The 19,433-nt window shown below is 41.0% G+C and overlaps 1 protein-coding gene across 1 annotated transcript in view; it reads right to left on the bottom strand.

Annotated features, from left to right (window-relative positions):
* The window catches only part of LOC113686885 (usherin), a 30,445-nt gene that overhangs the window by 8,975 nt on the left and 2,037 nt on the right, over positions 1-19,433 (bottom strand). Inside the window, exons 3-30 of the mRNA XM_027204566.2 lie at positions 18,591-18,660; positions 18,102-18,369; positions 17,393-17,580; positions 16,986-17,219; positions 16,512-16,623; positions 15,670-15,996; positions 14,139-14,949; positions 13,170-13,425; positions 12,904-13,064; positions 11,912-12,784; positions 11,025-11,324; positions 9,247-10,641; positions 8,895-8,981; positions 7,897-8,196; positions 6,628-7,767; positions 5,822-6,097; positions 5,221-5,493; positions 4,559-4,849; positions 3,701-4,230; positions 3,302-3,592; positions 3,059-3,125; positions 2,626-2,740; positions 2,168-2,255; positions 1,539-1,605; positions 1,359-1,421; positions 1,166-1,241; positions 945-1,032; positions 96-563 (exon numbers count right to left, since the gene is read on the bottom strand). Of these exons, the coding sequence (XP_027060367.2) occupies positions 96-563; positions 945-1,032; positions 1,166-1,241; positions 1,359-1,421; positions 1,539-1,605; positions 2,168-2,255; positions 2,626-2,740; positions 3,059-3,125; positions 3,302-3,592; positions 3,701-4,230; positions 4,559-4,849; positions 5,221-5,493; positions 5,822-6,097; positions 6,628-7,767; positions 7,897-8,196; positions 8,895-8,981; positions 9,247-10,641; positions 11,025-11,324; positions 11,912-12,784; positions 12,904-13,064; positions 13,170-13,425; positions 14,139-14,949; positions 15,670-15,996; positions 16,512-16,623; positions 16,986-17,219; positions 17,393-17,580; positions 18,102-18,369; positions 18,591-18,660 (9,215 nt within the window). The remainder of the gene's footprint in view (positions 1-95; positions 564-944; positions 1,033-1,165; positions 1,242-1,358; positions 1,422-1,538; positions 1,606-2,167; positions 2,256-2,625; positions 2,741-3,058; positions 3,126-3,301; positions 3,593-3,700; positions 4,231-4,558; positions 4,850-5,220; positions 5,494-5,821; positions 6,098-6,627; positions 7,768-7,896; positions 8,197-8,894; positions 8,982-9,246; positions 10,642-11,024; positions 11,325-11,911; positions 12,785-12,903; positions 13,065-13,169; positions 13,426-14,138; positions 14,950-15,669; positions 15,997-16,511; positions 16,624-16,985; positions 17,220-17,392; positions 17,581-18,101; positions 18,370-18,590; positions 18,661-19,433) is intronic.

Raw genomic sequence — 19,433 nt, 5'->3', positions numbered from 1 at the left:
GAGGCTAACAACCTGTTGGGTAGGTGGTCCCTGAATGCAAATACCCCAAGCCCGGATCAGTGTTTAAACCAAGTAAAATATGACTGCGCACTTACCACGACATCTCCCGCTGATCCTTGACAACAAAGGCTCGTGTCTTCAGAAATGTATTGAGCTCCACAGCAAGTCTTGCTAGCTTCCAGATCGTAGGCGGCTCCGTTCTTTTCATCGCCGCAGCAAACCTGAGCAGACGCCACAACTTTGCCGCCACAACACTTTCGTGGGGGAATGGGGTCGTACAGCGCTCCACACACGCAAACCTTAGTGGGGTCATTCTTGTTATACGGGGTGTCTCCACAACAGGCATTACCAAGACCCACCACACTACCTCCCTGAGATTTAGGACAGCAGACTCGTCCCGAAGCAACACTGATGTAGTTGCCATAGCAACATTGATAGTCGGCTTGTTGAATATGGAAAGTGTTACCGCAACAAACATCAGAGGCCTGGTTCTTACGCAGATAATTCGCGCCACAACAAGTCTTGGATGGGTCACGTGGGTGAAGAACACCACTGCAACACACCTAGAAAGGTTTTTGAACGTACAATTAGTACATGACTGTTTACCACATCACCTCGCATTTTTGTATAAAATAGCAAATACTGGAAATAATTTTCGGAACAAGAAGTTGGTTGGAATGCAGGGTCAGGGTAGCCTTTTGACACGGAGCTATGGTTCATTTTGAATGAAATAACGTTCTTAAGCTGCATTCACACAATTCAACTCGCTGGAGTAGAAATTGTATTTTAGTCAATGTTTCTTGAGCGTTTCGTCGACGAAGTATTGTATGATGAAGACAGCTCAAGGCCTCTTTCATCCGTCAGCAAGAGAGCTTGGAAGAGAATCAAATGCCTTTTGAAAAATGTGAAACTTTTTGACACGGTTTCACTTTTAAGAGACCTACCTGATTGGCTGGATTGTAACACGTGACTCCACATAACTGCTCTGACAAGAGACACTCAATGAAAGTGCATTTAGAGTTTGGCGGGGGACTGGAAAAAAAAAGTCATTTCGGGGTCGATATGAGGTTCAGAATTCTAAATTAATTGAAACTAGATAACTGGAGCATAAACTACTCTTACACGACACACGTAAAGGCTTTGATTAAAAAAATGTAATTCATACCTCGTTGGACATGAGTACACCATTCTTCTAAAAATCTGATAACCAGACATGATTCCGTTTGGACGAGATGGTGGCTCTAAAAAAGTGAAAAAAGACATTACGAAGAGATATTCATAAACCTTTCTCAAACGCCTCACTTGTAGTTTCTCTACTATTTCAAACTTTTATACAAACACAAGAAATTCCAACTTACCCCATTGGACAACAATAAAAGTTGATCCTGCAGTGAGTCGCGGAGCAGCAAAACCTGTCGGTGCTAATTGAGATAATAACAGATAAATCAGTTAAGAAAACCCATCATTAAACACTTCGCTGACTTGCAAAAAAAAAAAACAGCAAAAACAAACAAGCAACGAAAAAACACAAGTTTTACCTGCAGCATTTGTCCGCGCCTGTCTTGCATCACTGAGAGTACAACCGTGTGTAGTGCACACTGCCACCTTAATAAAAATAAAAAGAGAATCGCTCAGCTCGAATCATGATCTAACATCTAAAACGAACCTGAGGAACTTAGCAAATACCCAATCGTCGCAAACGATGAGTAACAAATACAAAGTTCTTTTCTCTCATTGGAGAGGAAAAAAACGCACACAAGCCTTTAATCTTCACCCCCAATAATATGCACCCTGCCTGCATATAACTTGTTTGATTTTGGTGAATACGAGAATTATCAAAGCTCAACTACACTTTTTATTTCAAGACAGTAATAGTCAGTTTATCTGGTTACCAGGCCTCTCTAGGCGCAACGTCACGACAAGTCAAGCCTTTTCTGGCGACTTATAAAATTAGTTTCAAAGTGGAGGAAACCACAAAATACTGGTTTGGTAAGGAACACTATCACCAAAAATTGAAGGAATAAATGGTCGAGGATCGACGATTGACAACGTTTGTAAATTACTAACTAGAAATTTCGGGCAAAATATTTCCAAGTGGCTCCTTTAGCTGTTAATGACGACTGTTTAGGTCACACAATTATAGTAAATAAAGAGGTGAACAGCAAACCTTGATGCTATAGAAGGTAAACGGCTGCAGTCCAGACACGATTACTTGTAGTTGATCGCCAGTAGTGTTAGCCCATAACGTGTTGTTTCTGTGCAAAAAACCAAAAAAAGGTATATCAGTCAACGTTTAACCCTTCAACTTCCAGGTCATATTTGCAATTCTCCTTACTGTCAACCATACAATTATTATAATATTAGTTCAGAGAATTTAGTATTGGATCAAGTAATTATCCCCAAATTGATATTTTTCTTTATTCTCATCACTTATCTGGTTGATTTTGTATTGATATTTATTGTATTGATATTTATTGTATTGATATTGTAGGGAGAAATTCTGTCTTGGTCACTCATGGGAGTTTAAGGGTTAACAACTATCCCAGAGGGAGCGTAGCTTCCTTTAAAACAAAGATTCATTTTTGTACTATTAACAAGAGTAGAGTTAGTATGTGATTTACTTACACATATATTTTGTACAATATTACAACTCCATTCGGGTTTCCTGTCTCATTCCAACTCACGCGAATTGTAGTGCTGCTGACCACGTATAGTGCAGGCGGATCGAAATCTTCAGGCACTAAAATAAACAACAGACAAATTGCCACAGGATACCGTGAGGAAAGTCGAGAGTTGCGTTTGGTGAGGTATTCAATCTTCGATTGATGTTTGCTAAATGAAACAGTCTGACTCTGATTAGCTTCGTGAGATCGTTCGGAGAAGGATAAATTGATGCTAACCAGGACCAATCAGTAAAAAAGCGGCAACAAAAACAACGAATCATTGAAGAAAACGGATGTTTCAAATGTTATCTCACTTTGTTTTTAGGAAACCCCTGCACTCTTGCGGAGCAAGAACTATTTTATTTTTAATAAAAGCTCAGAAAGGTTTATCTTACTTCCATCCAAGGTTCTGATTCCAAAGCCAGCACTCTTGAAGGTTCCTGCTCCATTGTTTAGTTCAACCTGATGAGAAAGAGAGAAAAGATTTTTACTAATTGAAACAAATAGTGATAGTAAACGATATTCAGGATCAAATTTGGATCCGAGGATATTTATAATTTTCGAGTAACTGTAGTTTACCGAGGACAACTTGGAAGCGATGTTTAGATAGAAAGAAAGAATAAAAAAAAGGCTCTTACATAAAATGTGTACACAGTGTTGGCCTTCAGATTATTAACTGTAACACGAGTCTGTGTTCCGGGGTAAGTGCCCACGCGACTCACGACAGATCTTTCTTCAACGTCCAAAGTATACGACACAGCAGAGCCACGTAACTGCTTAATAACAGGTGGGTACCACGTGACCAGAACTGAGGTGTGATTTAGGGCAGTTCCATTGACGAATACCCCCGCTAGGGGAGGGGCAGGGCCGGTTCTGTAGGGTAGGGAGGAGTTGCTTGTAGTGCTGCCTTGACGAGTATTCACAGTGACCTGGAAAAAGCATTAGAAGACATGTGTATGAGTAGATCGAGAAATTGACTTCTTGGCATATTGATAAGGTCCTAGTGTAGCGATAAGATTTGGTGTTTTCATATTTACCTTGTACTGTTGCAAAGAGAAGATCCCAAGTCCAGTATCACGATACTCTCGGATCAAAGCCAGCCCCCGATACACCTGTACATAATCTGTTGGTGCTGAAATGTTATTTTCCACAAGGTCTTCAACAGTTCTCCTGTACAGCACATAAGACTGAATCACCCCGCTTGGCCTGAGGGGAGGCTCCCATGTCACGTTCAAAGAGGTCTGTGAATCTGTCTTTGCAGTTGGCGCTGGCTGCATTTCAGGTTTGGCAGGAAGCGTGCGCACTTGGGACGGCGGGCTGCTACCACATGCAGCAACTGTGCATGCGCTAACGAAGACGTTGTACATGATGTAAGGATCGAGTGAGGTCACGTTTAGCGCAAACGGTTCATTAGCATTCACTGTGGTGTTGCGTGACTGCTGTTGGTCCACGACTCTGATGACGTATTGCATCACTACGCCATTGGGAACGCTGGGTTTTTTCCAAGTCACGTGAATGGCGTATGGACTGAGTGCTACAACAGTAGGTGCTACGATGCCTTCAGGGTCTGGAACAAAGGTACAAATGCTATGTTAGTGGTGTGAATGCCAAATATGATAGAGAGTAAAATAATTCATGATCCCTCTGGCATTGAAAATAGGCGAAAGACTGAATCTTAAATGAGTGCATTCCCGAAGATTTGTTTTTCGCTTATAATTCACATCTGCATGAATCGGTTCTTTAAGTTTGGCGGGACTTGATTTATGGAGAGAGATTTTTTAAGAGTCTTATTACCACAGACTTGTATAATACACAACAACCAAGTAGTCTTCGACTGCAGCTTTCAAATAGAAAATGAAGCAAGCATTTGTGTTTGATTTCATTAGCTTCCATACCTCCCTCGCCTGTAGTAATGTTACCATATGGACTGGGTTCTCCCGGACCACTGTTATACGCTATCACGCGGTACTGATAATTGGTCACTGGCTGTGTTGTATTATCCTCGTAACGCAGTGGAAGAGAGGCATTCACTTCATCGACATCGCTTAGATTTCCACCACCCACGACTCGCCGCTGAATCACATATTTGAGAGTGACGCCATTAGGCACGGAGGGTGGGTTCCATTCAATAACCACAGTTCTCCCTGATAGAGATGACAGCCTTGGAGCTGACAAACCTTGTGGACCTATTAAAAAATTACAATACGAGAAGGAAGCAAATCTTAGTGTAAGTCTTATAATAGCTCGTTACAGTGCATTTGAATTACTACCGTGAAAGCAAAATCTGGAGCGCAGGAACAAAGGGGTCACCCAGTCTTTTCTATTTCAGTTTAAGAGATGTGGTTGGTTGATCGCTACTTCAATTTTGATAATTTTTTAAATTCCAGTTGGTACATACATTTTTAACATCGTAGGAAACGAATTTAGCAACCTTAGGCGTGAAGCGATTTCTAGTAAGGCAGCTTCGTCAACGCAACTTGTTGAATGGAAAACATATTCTTGCGAAAAAAAAAAAACGAAAACAAATAACAAATGGAAGATTTAGCCACGCACTCACCTGACTCCAGAGTTCTCATGGGGACTGAGTCCGAGCTGTTACTGCAGCCTACCGCTGTACACACACTCAGCTTGAACACGTAGACAGTGAAGGGCTGGAGACCAACAGCTACATATTTGGTGACATTTCCCGTGACTCTCTTGATCTCAGTGCCATTCTGATAAATGACGTAATAAAGGAGCACTCCATTGGGTTCAGCTGGCTCGTCCCAGACCAGTGTCACAGATGCGGAAGTCACATTTCTAAAATCTGGTGCATCCGGGGAACTTGGGACTGATAGAATAAGAACGGACACAGTCACCAAATGCACTGTGCATAATGCACTATTCATAAGTAACCGGCGACATACGACACAAAACTCTCATGGAAAAAAGGGTTTGGAAGCTGCAACACTGAGCGCTGAATTTCCCTTATGATAGTATAAAAAATCAAGAGCAAACTCGAACAAGCAATGCCATCACACTGTCCCATCACCATTTTTCAAGTATTTCAAACGACCTCTTTACTTGTGAATGACCGTGGGAATCCTTTCATTTTCACTGTCTTTACAAACGACCCAAAGAGAGCTGGTCAAACGTGGGTCGAAAGAGATAAGACTTACCATCCTCAGAGGTCTTGACCAGAGTCCACTCACTGAACCCAGACCCCGCTACAGTGCTGGCATTTACACGGAATTGGTAGTCCGTAAACGGGTCCAAGCCAGTGACAGTAAAATTAAAACCCATTCCACTGAACCGAAGTGTTTCAGAGCCGTCAGTTTTCTGATGAAGTCCATAGCCAAGAACAATCCCATTAGGCAATGCAGGTTGTTCCCACGTGACATGGACGGCAGTCGAATTCAACACAGTGACATTGGGGGCTTTCAGACCGCCGGGAACTAGAATAAAAGTACATAAAAAAGTAATCATTCCTATTAGCCATTTAATTCCCATGAGTGACCAAGACAGAATTTCTCCTTACAATATCAACACAATATCAACCAGATAAGTGATAAGAGTAAAGAAAAATATAATATAAATTAGTTGATCCAATACTAAATTCTCTGAACTAACATTATAAGATTTGTATGGTTTGGAGTGAGGAGAATTACAAATTTGATCTGGGAGTTGAAGGGTTAACATGTCTATTACTGATTTCAAAAGCATCTGTAAAATACATCATAAATATTTCTGTTAAGTATCATTGCTTCAGTATTAAGTCAAGGCCATGCCAAAGTCAACACATCGAACAAAATGATATCCTCTCCTCTATGTCTAAGTTACTGTTTGAATCAATAATTATTCAATGCATCAGTCTTTTCATTTTGTTGAAACATATTTGCATCTTCTTCAAGACTTAAAACCCAGAGAGTGATCTTTCAAAGTTTATCTTCCCTCTGATACTAGACGTGACAAAATGGTCACTTACCTCCTTCAGGGGTGGACACGGTGACGTTGTTACTAAGAATAAACCCAACAGAATTCGACGCATTCACCCAGAGTCTGTAATCACTGAATGGTAGAAGGCCATTGTATGTGAACAGTTTTTCAGCTTCCTCAACAGAAATAGCAGTTTCAATACGATCCTCAGTTCTCAAGTCACCCGAGTCGAAGATGACAAATTTTCCATACACCATTAAGTTATAAAACAATTTTCCGTTCGGTAAAGCCACGCGTGTCCAGTTAGCGTCAACCGCTGTCGCATTGCGCACACGAGCAGTAAGAGTAAGAGTTCCATTCGGTGCGATTTCTTTCGTATAAGCCTCAGCTTTTTTTCCATAAGCGCACCCTTTTGCAGTGCAAGCTCGAACGCGGAAAGTATGAAGGCTGTATGGTTTTAATCGATCCGCTGTATAATTCGTAAGCTGTAATTCATTCAACACAGGCTCTGAAACTCCATCTTGGTACAGTTCATAGTTTAAGATGACACCGTTCGGTTTTTCCGGTGGCAACATAATCACAAATAGAGCATATGGACTGAGAGCAATTACAAGAGGTGCTGGGATACCATCAGGGACATCCTCGTGTGTCGTTACCTGAGCCGCACCACTAAATGTCCCGCCACCTCCACTGAAGGGGCGCACTCGAATGTAATACAATGTCCCTGCCGTAAGATTTGTAATAACTGTGCTGAACACATCAGGGGTGGCGTTAAATTTCGAAACGTATGCGTCTAAAACGTCACTGGTTGCGAACAGTATTTCATAACGTACAATTACCCCATTTGTGATATTAGGAGACCGCCAGTTTACTTCAACCTCCGTTGTACCACGCACAAAAACCACTGGGGTATAGATTCCCTCGGGGGGTAGTTCCCCGGTTCTTAAACGGACTTCCGGTCCTTGAGCGCAGCCGATTCTTGTGCAGGCTGTTAGCTGTAGGAGGTATTCTGTATAGACCTGTAAGTTCCGTATTGTGAAGTTGTTGTCTGTTCCGCTGAACACCAATTGTCCATCCAGGGTCAGATTATATTGGGTAATGACTCCATTTGGACGTCCGGGCTCGGTCCAATGCACTACAAGTTCTTTGGGACGTCGGACAGCGGTAGGGCCTGGGACATACTCTGGAACTAGAAGGAATGGACAGTTTTTAAAGTTTTGGTTAAGTGAAAGAAAATGTTCGCCAAAAACTGCAAACAATAATTTTTTGCGGGTTACTGGACATGGTTTAACAAAAAACAGAAAAACAAAAAAAATACCTGATTCTTCAGTCGTGACGTTTTTAGCAGGCCCCACTGAACTTCCCCCGACCGTAGAGGCCTGAATTCTGATGTCATAAGTGGTATAGGGTTGAAGACCAGAGATGGTAGCGTTAAGTACACTAGTATCTGTGATGACTGTCTCAACTGTCGGCGTCCCAGGAGGGTTCACACGGTAGGATAGTATCCTATACTCTGTTATCACTCCATTGGGCCGCTCCGGTAGTGACCAGGTTACTATCACTGTTTCGCCACCGGGTAGAGGCACTAACTGAATAGGAGCCTGGAGACCACTTGGGGCTTTTGTAGAAACAAGGGAAGAATTAAGTCAATTGGGTGTCGTAAGAAATCCGATGCCAAACTAAAATCACTCGCTATTTGGTAAATGGCGTTTTCCCGCACTTCAAGCAGTTTTCCTTTGTTTTAGATAGATTCTCATTGGCTCCTTTTGACCATGTGAACTACTTCGACCAAATAAAATAGACTTCCCAAATTGTGCAGTTTATTTGTGTCCGCTTGTTTGACTATTTAAGCAGTTGAAGAAATTGAGACAGTTAGTAAAGTTTGTGCAGTTGAACTGATTAAGTTATTTACGCATTTTCTCCTGTTGAACCATTTCAGCAAGTTACGCAATTTGTCATTTAAGCTGGTTTGACCATTTATAAAGTAAAACCATTTGACCTACTTTGACTATTTTAACAATTTAAACCAATTCACAGTCAAACCTCACAAATCAAAGACTCTTGTTTCTTGTTTGTTTGATCCTTTCTCGTATTTCTTGATATGATGTACTATAAGACTATAACCCACTTTCTGCTGCGCTGAGCAATTAAATAAGAGGAATATTACCTCAAGCTTGACGGATAGGATGCTTACTCGAGACAGTACACCTTCTTACATCAAGCACAAGTAACCTCAAAGTTTTTCGAATAAAGTGCCTTAGATTACAAGTACTTCCATTAACCTTGAAAATTTCGAATAACCATTCATCCGCTTACCTCCCTGACCACTACGTGTCGACATCCATGCGCTTTTAGCGGAACCTGAAGTTCCATCATGGTAACTTTCCACACGGTACAGGTAATCTGTTAGGAAAAGATAGATTACATGCCTATTTTTTTCACGAATAACAGTTTCTTTTCCCCTTAGTGTTTTTTCTCTCCTTCAACGGGGAAAAAGATGCAAAATTAATTAAAATAAAGTACACAACACTTTTGAAGTGTAATAGTGGAGGGGGGTTTAATTTTCTTCCATCTCCATTTTCCTGTTGGGATCATGACAACAATATTGATCAGCAACTGGCCTAAACGAAAAAAGAAAATTAATTCTTCACTCATTTTATCAACATACCGGTGAAAACGTTCGCGGTTGAGTCATTAAATATCTCTGTCTTCCCAGAATACACCACAGAACTATTAAAGGGCAAACATGTTCCTATTTGACCGCTGGTTGCTACTGTGGACGCTGGGTGGCAGCCATCAAGGTCCGCATTATGCATGTCCGTTACTGCCTTTACGTAATCGATCTCTTTCGCCGCAGATTGAAAAATTATACAACCACCAAAAGACGACTCTACAGTCACTCCAGCCTGTCGGGCGATTGTCTCGGTCGAAGAACCCCACGGTACCCCTCCGATGAATATGCTGGATTGAATCTTTAGATTAGTTATTCCAGTTCCAACTTCAGTTTTACCATCGAGGACGACAGTTAACTTGTTGTTGAAATTAGTACAAGTCATGTTGTGCCATTGTCCATCACAAATTTCACCGGAAGGCAGCTGAACTGTCACATTGTCTCGCACACTAGTCGTAACGTACTTTGTTTCAACTCGATTGTCAGAAAATTGAATAGAAAAAATGGTTGTTGATCCGTGCGCAAATAGAAGCAACCCTGATGAAAGCTGAGTGCGGAACTTCAAAGTAAAGCTAAATATGTTATTTGTAAAAATGTCCGCTATATTTGAGTCCACAGCGACATAGCCACCGCCTCTGAGGAACAAGGCTCTTTTGTTGTCTCTCTCTGGACATCCATTTCTCTGAGGCTCGACACTGACCGCTTCTAAGGCAGAAGTCCAATCAAGCTGCTTTGAAACAGAAGCAGCCTGTTCTGAAGTGACACCACGTATACAGCCGATAAAACTGATCTTTTCAATTTTGGAGTTTCCTGTGTCAGCTCGAAGAATTGTAAAGGAGGAAGGGAGACCCCCAATGTAAACCCCAGTGTTTGCCGATATCACGGTGGCGGCGCCTGGACTATTCTGACTGGCTTGGTAACCATCCACCGTAAGTGTCCCCCGGCGGCTGACACGTGACACCTTCAATAGATGCCACTCACCATCGTCGAAGCGGACTGGCTGGTTAATTGTGAAGGCTGCAGGACCATCCTGACTATCAAATATCAACCATGGCTTTCCATCCTTTAGTTGAATTGCTAACATGTCAGTTTGTGAGCCATCAGAGGCCAGAAAGAGAAGCAAACCAGACGAATACTTGGTGCGAAACCAGAACTGGATGTCATTTCTCGCACCGGCTTGAACGAAGTCCGAAGGAAACTTGTAGAATCCAAGACCCGGAAAATGCACGCCTTCTGACACCACAGGGGGTGGGAAGTACAAGGCTGAGTAAGCTCGGCTCAGGTTGTAACTTGGCGGTAGAGGACCGTTAGGAATCTGGGGTTGAGGCCATCTGAGGTACACGGTTGATGAATCAACTGAGAGGACCGAGGGAGGTCCCTGTTCTTCGGGAGCTGTTAGACAGTAAGTCAGTTATAAAACTGTTAGTAACAAGATCATCCCTTAATTTTCGAGTTGGAGAAAGAGTAAAGTAATCAACGAGTTTGAAAAAGTAAATTTCTTTCCAACGTCAAGCTCAACCTCAAAAGTTTCTGAGATTACAGAAGTCTGTTTCTGACCTTACATTTAGTTTTACTTTACCCAGTACACTGAGGGCTGAAGCTGTATTAATTCTCCTTTACTTTCGAAGGGGTTTACAGTACATCAAGGCTAAATTGTTCTAACCACTTAAGTTTATCCTGGCTAAGTTCAGTTTTGGCTTACACTAAAAGTTTCCTTACCAAATTTTAACTGCGTCACAATACGGTAATTGGCACTCAAAATGTAGACTACATACCTGCTGCTAATGTCCGCGCAAGAGCTTGCGGACTATGCCCCGAGCATGCAAAACTGTTACAAGCTGTTACTGTAAATTTATACTGAGTGTACGGCTGCAGCCCGACGACCATGCCCTGTCGCTCAGATCCAGGCACCTCCACAGCCATCACGTCCGTTGAGTTAGAGGGAGGCTGGTACTTGTAAATGACGTAGCGAGTGATGACACCTTGGGGGGTCTGAGGAGGACTCCAGGAAACTATTACAGCACTACTGTTAAAGGCATTAGCACCAGTGTTCATGACATTTTCGCCGAGTGGAGCTAAATCCAAATTGAAAAGCAAAACAACGTCAATATTTTCATCGTCGTAGCGTGTTTAAATATCTCTGTTCCCTCCAACACACTCAGGGGCCATGGAAACTCTTACATTTATGATACCTTCCCCTCTTGGAGCTACATTAATTGAAAACATGCCAATTTTTAAACGTTTATCTATAATTGAAAAAATATCTAAGCATGTAAATAATTCTTTGTGTATTTTCACAGCGTCTTAAGTGAGACAGCATGCTAGAAAGCGAAAAGAAGGTCAGTTGTTCCTAACAGAAAAAAGTTGTGCACGCAGTGGCCTGAGGTTGACCGCTCTGAAGTTGGGAAAGAGAGGTCTAGGTTGGACTGTGCAGTTAGCCAGTTCTCATTGTTCAATTGTGCTCTTGAGGAAGAAATATTATCGGTGAACTGGCTGAGAAGGTTTATTAGAATTCCACCCAAGATGAAAAGGAGTACTTATGGGTGTTTCATATGAGTCTACTGGTCTCGTAGGTCACAGTTGTTTTACCAATCAAAGCCCGTTGTGCTTCAGTTCTTTCATAACACTCCATATCTGTTGTTTACCAATTCCAATAACTTACTTCCTTCGCCAGTCTTATGCTTTGTCCAATTACTATCTCGGTCTCCCTTGACTTGCGCAGTGAATGTTCGCACCCTGAACTCATAAACCTTGAATGGAACAAGTCCTGTCACGTTCGTCTCTCTAAAGTTGATGGTAGTTGGGTCATGCGCAGGATTGCTGTTGAACTTTAAGACTCCGTCGCTTGTGTCTCCGTCTGCTCGCATGTAAAGCTCATAACGAAGTATTCTTCCGTTCGGCTGGGACGGCTCGTCCCATGCCACCCTCACTGCAGTGCCTCCCGGAAGTGACGTCACATTTGGTGCGGGCTGGAAATCTGGAAGTGTTGGCAGCGTCAGGATGGTTGTAACGTTACTACGAGCGCATCCACCATTGGTACAAGCCACCACTGAGAAATTGTAGACAGTGTAGGGTTTAAGATTCCCCAACTTACACATGAAAATAACACCTCGACAGTTTACAACTTCAACTGAACTTCGGCTATTGGTAGATACCAGACGATATTCGGTGATACGACCATTTGGCATACTGGGACGCTGCCATGAAGCAGTTGCATTCCTGGGCAGAATACTTGTGATAACAGGCGCGGACATGCCTCCTGGCGCGTCTTGGAAAGTGCGGTACACGTTTCCGTCGTCTAAACTTCTTGTCTGACCGGATTCGGTGAAGGTAATGATGTAATAATAGTAGAAAGTGTCAGGAGTGAGACCAGTGTCATTGAATGTTTGGTTCAGTCCAGTGTAAGCCAGGGTATCATTTCTGTACAGCTCATAGCGCAGGATGATGCCGTTAGGATTGTCTGGTGGAGACCATGTTAACATTATTGCACGGGACGAGAGAACTGTTACAAACGGCGCAGGCTGCTCAGATGGGGCTGAAATTAAAGGAGAACACACCATAGTATGAGGTAAAATACAAATTGAAATCAGAATAATCTCGGATTATCGACACACTATTAAAATCATTCTTATTATGGCCATAAATTTCCGTTACCTCCGCTGCAGCCATACTTGTTGTTCTGTTGAAGATTTATGGTTCCGTTTTTACACTTGTCACACTGTTTCCCTTCGACATTAACTTTGCATGTACACTGTCCAGTTTCATCACATTGATTGGTAAGACTGCCAGCCACATTACAGTTACAAGGAATACAGCTGAGGGTGTAACGAACAGAATATCATTGAGTTAGCAACTAAGTGAAAGGGTAAATGGGCTGAATTACATTGTGTTCAGTTGTCAGAGATAAATATTTTGCTCACCTCCCTGTTGTTGTGAAGCCGTAAAAACCATCTACACATCTATCACACCGCAGTCCACCAATGTTTGCCTTACAGGTACACTGGCCAGTATCATTGCAGTTTTTCCCAACAGACCCGGTTGGGTTACACTGACACTGGACACAGCCCTGTCCTGCTGGATTCCAGAAGTATTCCGCTGCACAGGAGTCACAGCGCAGCCCAGACACACTGGACAAACAGAAGCACTGTCCATTATTGCTCGAACATTGGAGTTCATCTGGAGAGGAAGAGCGAACGTAAATGAACAAGTATAAATCGAAGTTGATTATTACACACAAGTTTCCCCCGAGAAGCAACTCGGGCTAACAGGAATTGGTTGGTAAATATTGGTCAATATCTAGAGGAATAACACTTTGTCAAGAGGAGAACTGTCATCAATAACTTTGAAGGTTTTTCCGTTCAACGTACGATAAATCAATTAACACTTCAACCCCTAAGAGTGACTAACATCTAGATTCTCCCAACAATATCACACCTGTATTAAACAGTTAGTTCACGAGAATGAAGGGAATGATCACTAACAAAAGAAACTCTTGATTGTTTGACAAATTCTCCTTGTCAGCACCTCAAGAAATGTATAAAGAACAGTATGGAGAGTGTACAAACTGATGTTAGGATGTAAAGGGTTAAGAAAAACTTCCTTAGAAGGTGTCACCCGCTACAACATTTTCCTAAATCATCTGATCCTCTATCCATTACATGAATTGACGCCAAAGTTCTCAATGACAAAACTATTTTTATTTGGCACAACAAAGCAAACAGCAAAAAAATGAGCAACAGAAGGTAAATGGATACAACAAGGTATCTATTTCAATGAAACTGGTATCCCACAAAATGAAAATTTTGAATTGCAGTGAGGACATACATGTAAGCTCATGTTGCTCTGACTTGTGACAATAATACTATATCTTACATTGTACTTTGACTGACCTGGATTCTTTTTGTCACCATTGATGGTTCCCTTGGGATAACAATTACATGGTTGACATCCGTTAGGATCTGATTGGTTAAGACCAAACGTTCCCAGCTTACATTGGTTGCATGTCTGACCAATCACCAATGGCTTACATGTACAGTTTCCAGATTGCTGTTCACATTGACCTGACCCTCCCACAGTTCCTTTAGTGTCACAAACACACTGTGTACACCCCTGTGGATTGCTCTGTGACAGATTGTAGAATCCCTGTTTGCACTGGTCACAGTTTTTGCCTTCCACATTGAGCTTACAGGTACATTCACCAGTAGTTTTGTCGCACTGATCCAAAAGCGATGATGGCGTACCAGCAATAGAGCAGTTGCATGATGAACAACCATTTGGTGTAAGGCTGTGGAAACCATCTTTACACTGATCGCATTTGCGCCCAATCACTCCAGCTTTGCAAGAGCACTGCCCTGTAACTGAGTTACAAGTGTTTTCATTCCCAGCTGTTGTTCCAAATGGATCACAGTCACACGTCTTACAGCCTAAAGGTTCATGCCCGGACAGACCCCAGAACCCTGCCTTACATGTGTTACATGTTCTCCCTGTCACCCTATCTTTGCAGTAACACTGTCCTGATGTTCGGTGACATGAAATATTCCGGCTTATGGTGCCATCGAGAACACAGTCACATGAGATGCATCCAGTTGCATGGCTGGCTTTGAGATCATAGAATCCATCTTTACACTCATCACACTGACGGCCTTGGGTGTTGTCTTTACATACACACTGACCAGCAACTACACTTGAATTAGAATCATCCTATCCATCAAAAACAACATTAATCAAAAATAAATTCTCAAAACAGTCAGAGACCTGAATAGGCCCTTTGCAGTCACCAATCACATGGTGCATGCAATGCTCAGCTAATAACAAGATTTGCAGACTCAAACATAAAAAACAACACATCTTGATTCAAAAATTGTTTCCTTTGGATGTATTCACTGCAACATGCAATCTGCTCACCATTAAGGTGTTTCTTGTTTTATGTGATAGCTATGACTGCAAAGTGCCTATTTTTATATTTTCTATTAATAATGAAACAAAGACATAACTACATGGCTTTGCAGGATAAACTCCACAAACTCCATAGTTAATTGCCCACAGTCTTCAGCAGAGGTTTGCACCATTAAACAGAGACAAGTGCAACTGATTTCCTAACTCTGTGAATTTGCTATGAATCCCTTTTACAATTTAGATCAATGTGTATACCAGACTTGTAATTAGATAACTGACTCTTGCACAATACTTGAAAAACATCTCACCCTACATGTATGCTATAAATAGGTTTTTTTTAAATAAGCATATTGTGTAAACTATCATATTGTTTAAACCAACTCATGTAAAGCTGAAATACTTCGAAATTGATGTTTACTGCAATTTATAGCCATAACCAGCATTTCCCATTTATAACATAGTTCCTGCTCATGAAGCACTACACACTCCATCTCCTAAGCAACACAAAAACTGATCATTACTAACCTTTACACAATCCAACTCTCCAGGCTCTACCCCAGGCCCCTCACACCCACAGGGTGAACACACGTCTGGCGACTTTAGACTCTTCCCAGACTCCCTGTAGAATCTCTCCCTGCACACACCACAAAAACGGCCAGTAGTGTTGTGTTGACAGTCTATACACACACCCCCTGCCCCCTGGGTACGCGAGTCAGGGCTGGTGTCCAGAGTTTGATTGTAAACACAACTGTTGGCATGATCATTGCACTCGCACTTGACACAGGGGTATGAGTCATCATGATCACCTCTTCTGAATGGTTTGTCATTGTATAATGGCTTGCAACGATTGCACTGAAATAGATAAAAGGCAACACATATTAGAAAACAAAAATCATACCTGAAATAACATCACTCATCATAGAATTTTTCAAAATTTTGTTATTATTATTGTCTAGGATTATAAAGAATCGTCTTCCATGTCAAGTCATGGTAAGTAAAACAGAGCTTTGTCACTTGATATGATCATCTAGCAAAACAGCAGTTGAAAGATGACAGACTTTCAATGGGTGGTGTTTGTTCAGCCTCAACTGTTTCACTTCGAGCAGTGAACAAGACACTCTACTTACAATTTCAATAGAATATCGGGCAGATAAGAGATGAGAATAAAGAAAAGCATAAATTATAGTATTAACATCAGATTCAACACAAAATTATTGAAACTCTAATTATAAGCATTGCGTGGCAGAAATCAGGGAGAATTATTTGGTAGTGAAAGGGTTAAAGTACTAACAGGTTTTTCAAACAAAATTGAATTGCACAACTAAAAGGCAGGAAAAACACATCTTAGTTCATCAAAAAATTCTTACAGTTTCTCCCTCTGTGTTAGTTGATGGATGACAGTCACAAATACATCGTCCAATATGAGTATCATTCCCTTCAATGTAGCTGAAGGATGATGCATGACCAAAACACTCACACCTACAAAATATGATATCTGGTCAGGACATCAAAGTTGGTGTCTGCACATATTAATTCAAATTACCTCAACACTGCACAAGACTACATGCCAAACCAAGTTTAAACTACTTATAGGTTTAGTTTTCAATCTTTGACACCATCAACTCTGCCCATTTTTGGCTTTGTGAATAATCAATCTATTTTCAAGTCTCAAACAGATGGTGGCAAATTTTTAGGATCTGTTACCAGGCAGCTGACTAAAATTCCACACAGTGCTTTTTCTGACAAAGAATGATTTCCTATGAAGGCTTCAACTGTTTTACAATTGTACTCTGATGTAATAAAAAGATTGCCCACAAATAACTCTTCATGAATTTGCTAACCTGCCAGTAACAAGAATTCTTTCCAAGCCATAGTATCGGTGCAGAGGATTCTGTACCAAAGTGTGATTGTAAAAATTAAACTTGACATGAGTAGCTTTTAAGAACTGCAACAGTCTGTCTGAGCAGTAAAGATTACTGCACCCGGAACCAAATGGCCGCACTGGAATGTTGGAGCCAGGAGGTGGTGGATATTCTGTCTGAAAGGTCAACACTTCTCGGCTGGACTGCAAGGGTCTGAAATAAAACAATCATTACTACCAGGTAACAATTTGAACCAAGCATTTTCCCACAATTTTCCAAACAAGTTCCAAGTCCAGTTTAACTGCAATCTATCAATAAAGGCCTGAAACTTGCTTCATTTTTTCCTGAATCAATAATGCTATTGTTAATGAGAAACAACAACTTACTTTATGTATTGGACACAGTTCACAGAGTCAGGTTGAGTCAATGGACCATTGTTTTGTAAATTAAATGAGGTTACACAATCCTCAGCAAAATACTGCCATGGCTCATAGGTGTGTCCACTGTCCACTGATCGCTCAATCTTTATTGCTCCTGGCACAGGCCCATAGAAAGTCAAGACGATGTAGAACACCTAATGCAGAAGTTAACAACTCATTTTTCACTAAAGTGCATTTGACATTTGTTAAAGGGGCTTGGTTGTAGTAAACCACTTGTTTATTTAATTAGTTTGCCGTAACAAATATAATAGAGTAATAAAACTGATTTAAATTTATGAATTCATTAAAAAAAGAAAAGTCAAGGACTGAGAAATAATCAGTGGTGACTAATATTACAGAACTCAAGGTTATTGATGAACTCTGATATAGTAAACTTGAACATTTTCTTGACAAATTTCATTTAGAATTCATCCTTAAAAAGATTTTCTTACCCAACAAAAGAACGCACATTCACCCTAATAATGGATTCATTCAGGAATCTCCAGCACCACCCTGAACTTTTAGCTATGTAAACAACTAACTCATCTACAACGCTTGTGGAACATGTATTCAGCTGACATCCCTTGGGGAAAGATGTGTTTTTCTAAATAAAATTTTGATCGGCAAAAAGAACTCTTTTTTTCACAATATCTTAACTCACAGTTGCAGAACCCACCTGTAATCCAGTATATGCCAAATTTACGCGAATGGTTGCATTTTCTGTGATCTCTGACAGCCAGAAACTGAGTGTGTCACCATCAGTGGCAAACTCAATTGGATGAGCTGTGTCTTTGAGTCGAGACAAGGTTTCGGTGTCTCCATCTAAGTTTTTCAGACACTTGGCTGGTTCAGCAACATTTATTTTTGGATGAGTTGGAGGACATCGACAATTACTGGCAACATAAACAGTTGGAAGAATACCTGTGAAAGCTTCTTCTGCTTCCCTGAGAAAAAACAAGCAATTTATATTTTTATGTCACAGTTGGTCTTTTTTTCTAATCTTGGTTTTCTAATCTTGGTTTTCTAATCTTGATTATTGTAAGGTTACTGATGAAAAATATAAGGACATATTCAGTGATTATTCAATATAATTGAGGATCTATTCCTTGTCATCTTTAACTTGTGTTAGGCTGCAAACAGACATTATTGTCCCAACTTTCTGTACCTGTTGGTCAAAGCTCTATCATACATGAAGATATCCTGCATCAGGCCTTCGTACTGCCACTCAGTATCACCTAAACACGACACAGAAGGGTTACAAAAAGTGAGGAAATCACTGACAATGACAATACTTCTTTATGTGACTATCTGACTGTACACCTCATTAGCAGGGTTGTGTGCTGTTGACCCTTCCTTTAAATCTTGACAAATAGGTAGTATTGCGGGCAAAACATTTGTACAATTTAAATCCATCCCACAAGGACTAAAGAAAGATACCATGGGATCTGATGGAATCCCTTGGACAAATCTTTTGAAAGACTTACAAAGACTGTAAGTTCTTTCTTTTCTCAAACAGTTCCACACATCCTGATATGAGACACAGCAAAGATTTGTCTAACCTAATTAAACCTCAAGTAATATCTGTCAGCAAGAATATGCTGAAGTCCTGTCATCTCCCACTTCCATTTGAGCCAAAAAAAGTTTTTCTGCCACAAACCTCAAGAAATATCCCTGATTCCTTTGGATGCTCTCAGGGTAAACGCTGAGGTTTACCCAAGGAATCACCAGATACATAAGAATTCAAGCAGTCCCAATATTTTGCTAGTTTCTACTCAAAACAAAATGCAAAAACAGCCACTATATAAGCCTACAGTACACCTGCACAATGTTCTCTCAACAAATGCAATGAATTACAGTCTACTATAACTCCCTCCCAGAAGCAAGTAGTTTTGATTTAGGAAAAGGAGTGCGGCATTCAGTACATTTATACTACATACTCTCAAATAATTTTCAAGGATATGTAAATTCAACTGAAGGGGGGAATTATTGACAATTACATCTCTTCAAT

The sequence above is a fragment of the Pocillopora damicornis genome, chromosome 7 (genome assembly GCF_964200805.1).
Source record: "Pocillopora damicornis chromosome 7, jaPocDami1.2, whole genome shotgun sequence".
Classification (NCBI taxonomy): domain Eukaryota; kingdom Metazoa; phylum Cnidaria; class Anthozoa; order Scleractinia; family Pocilloporidae; genus Pocillopora; species Pocillopora damicornis.
Note: the sequence above shows the minus strand (reverse complement) of the source record. Positions and strands in the feature narration are given on the sequence as shown.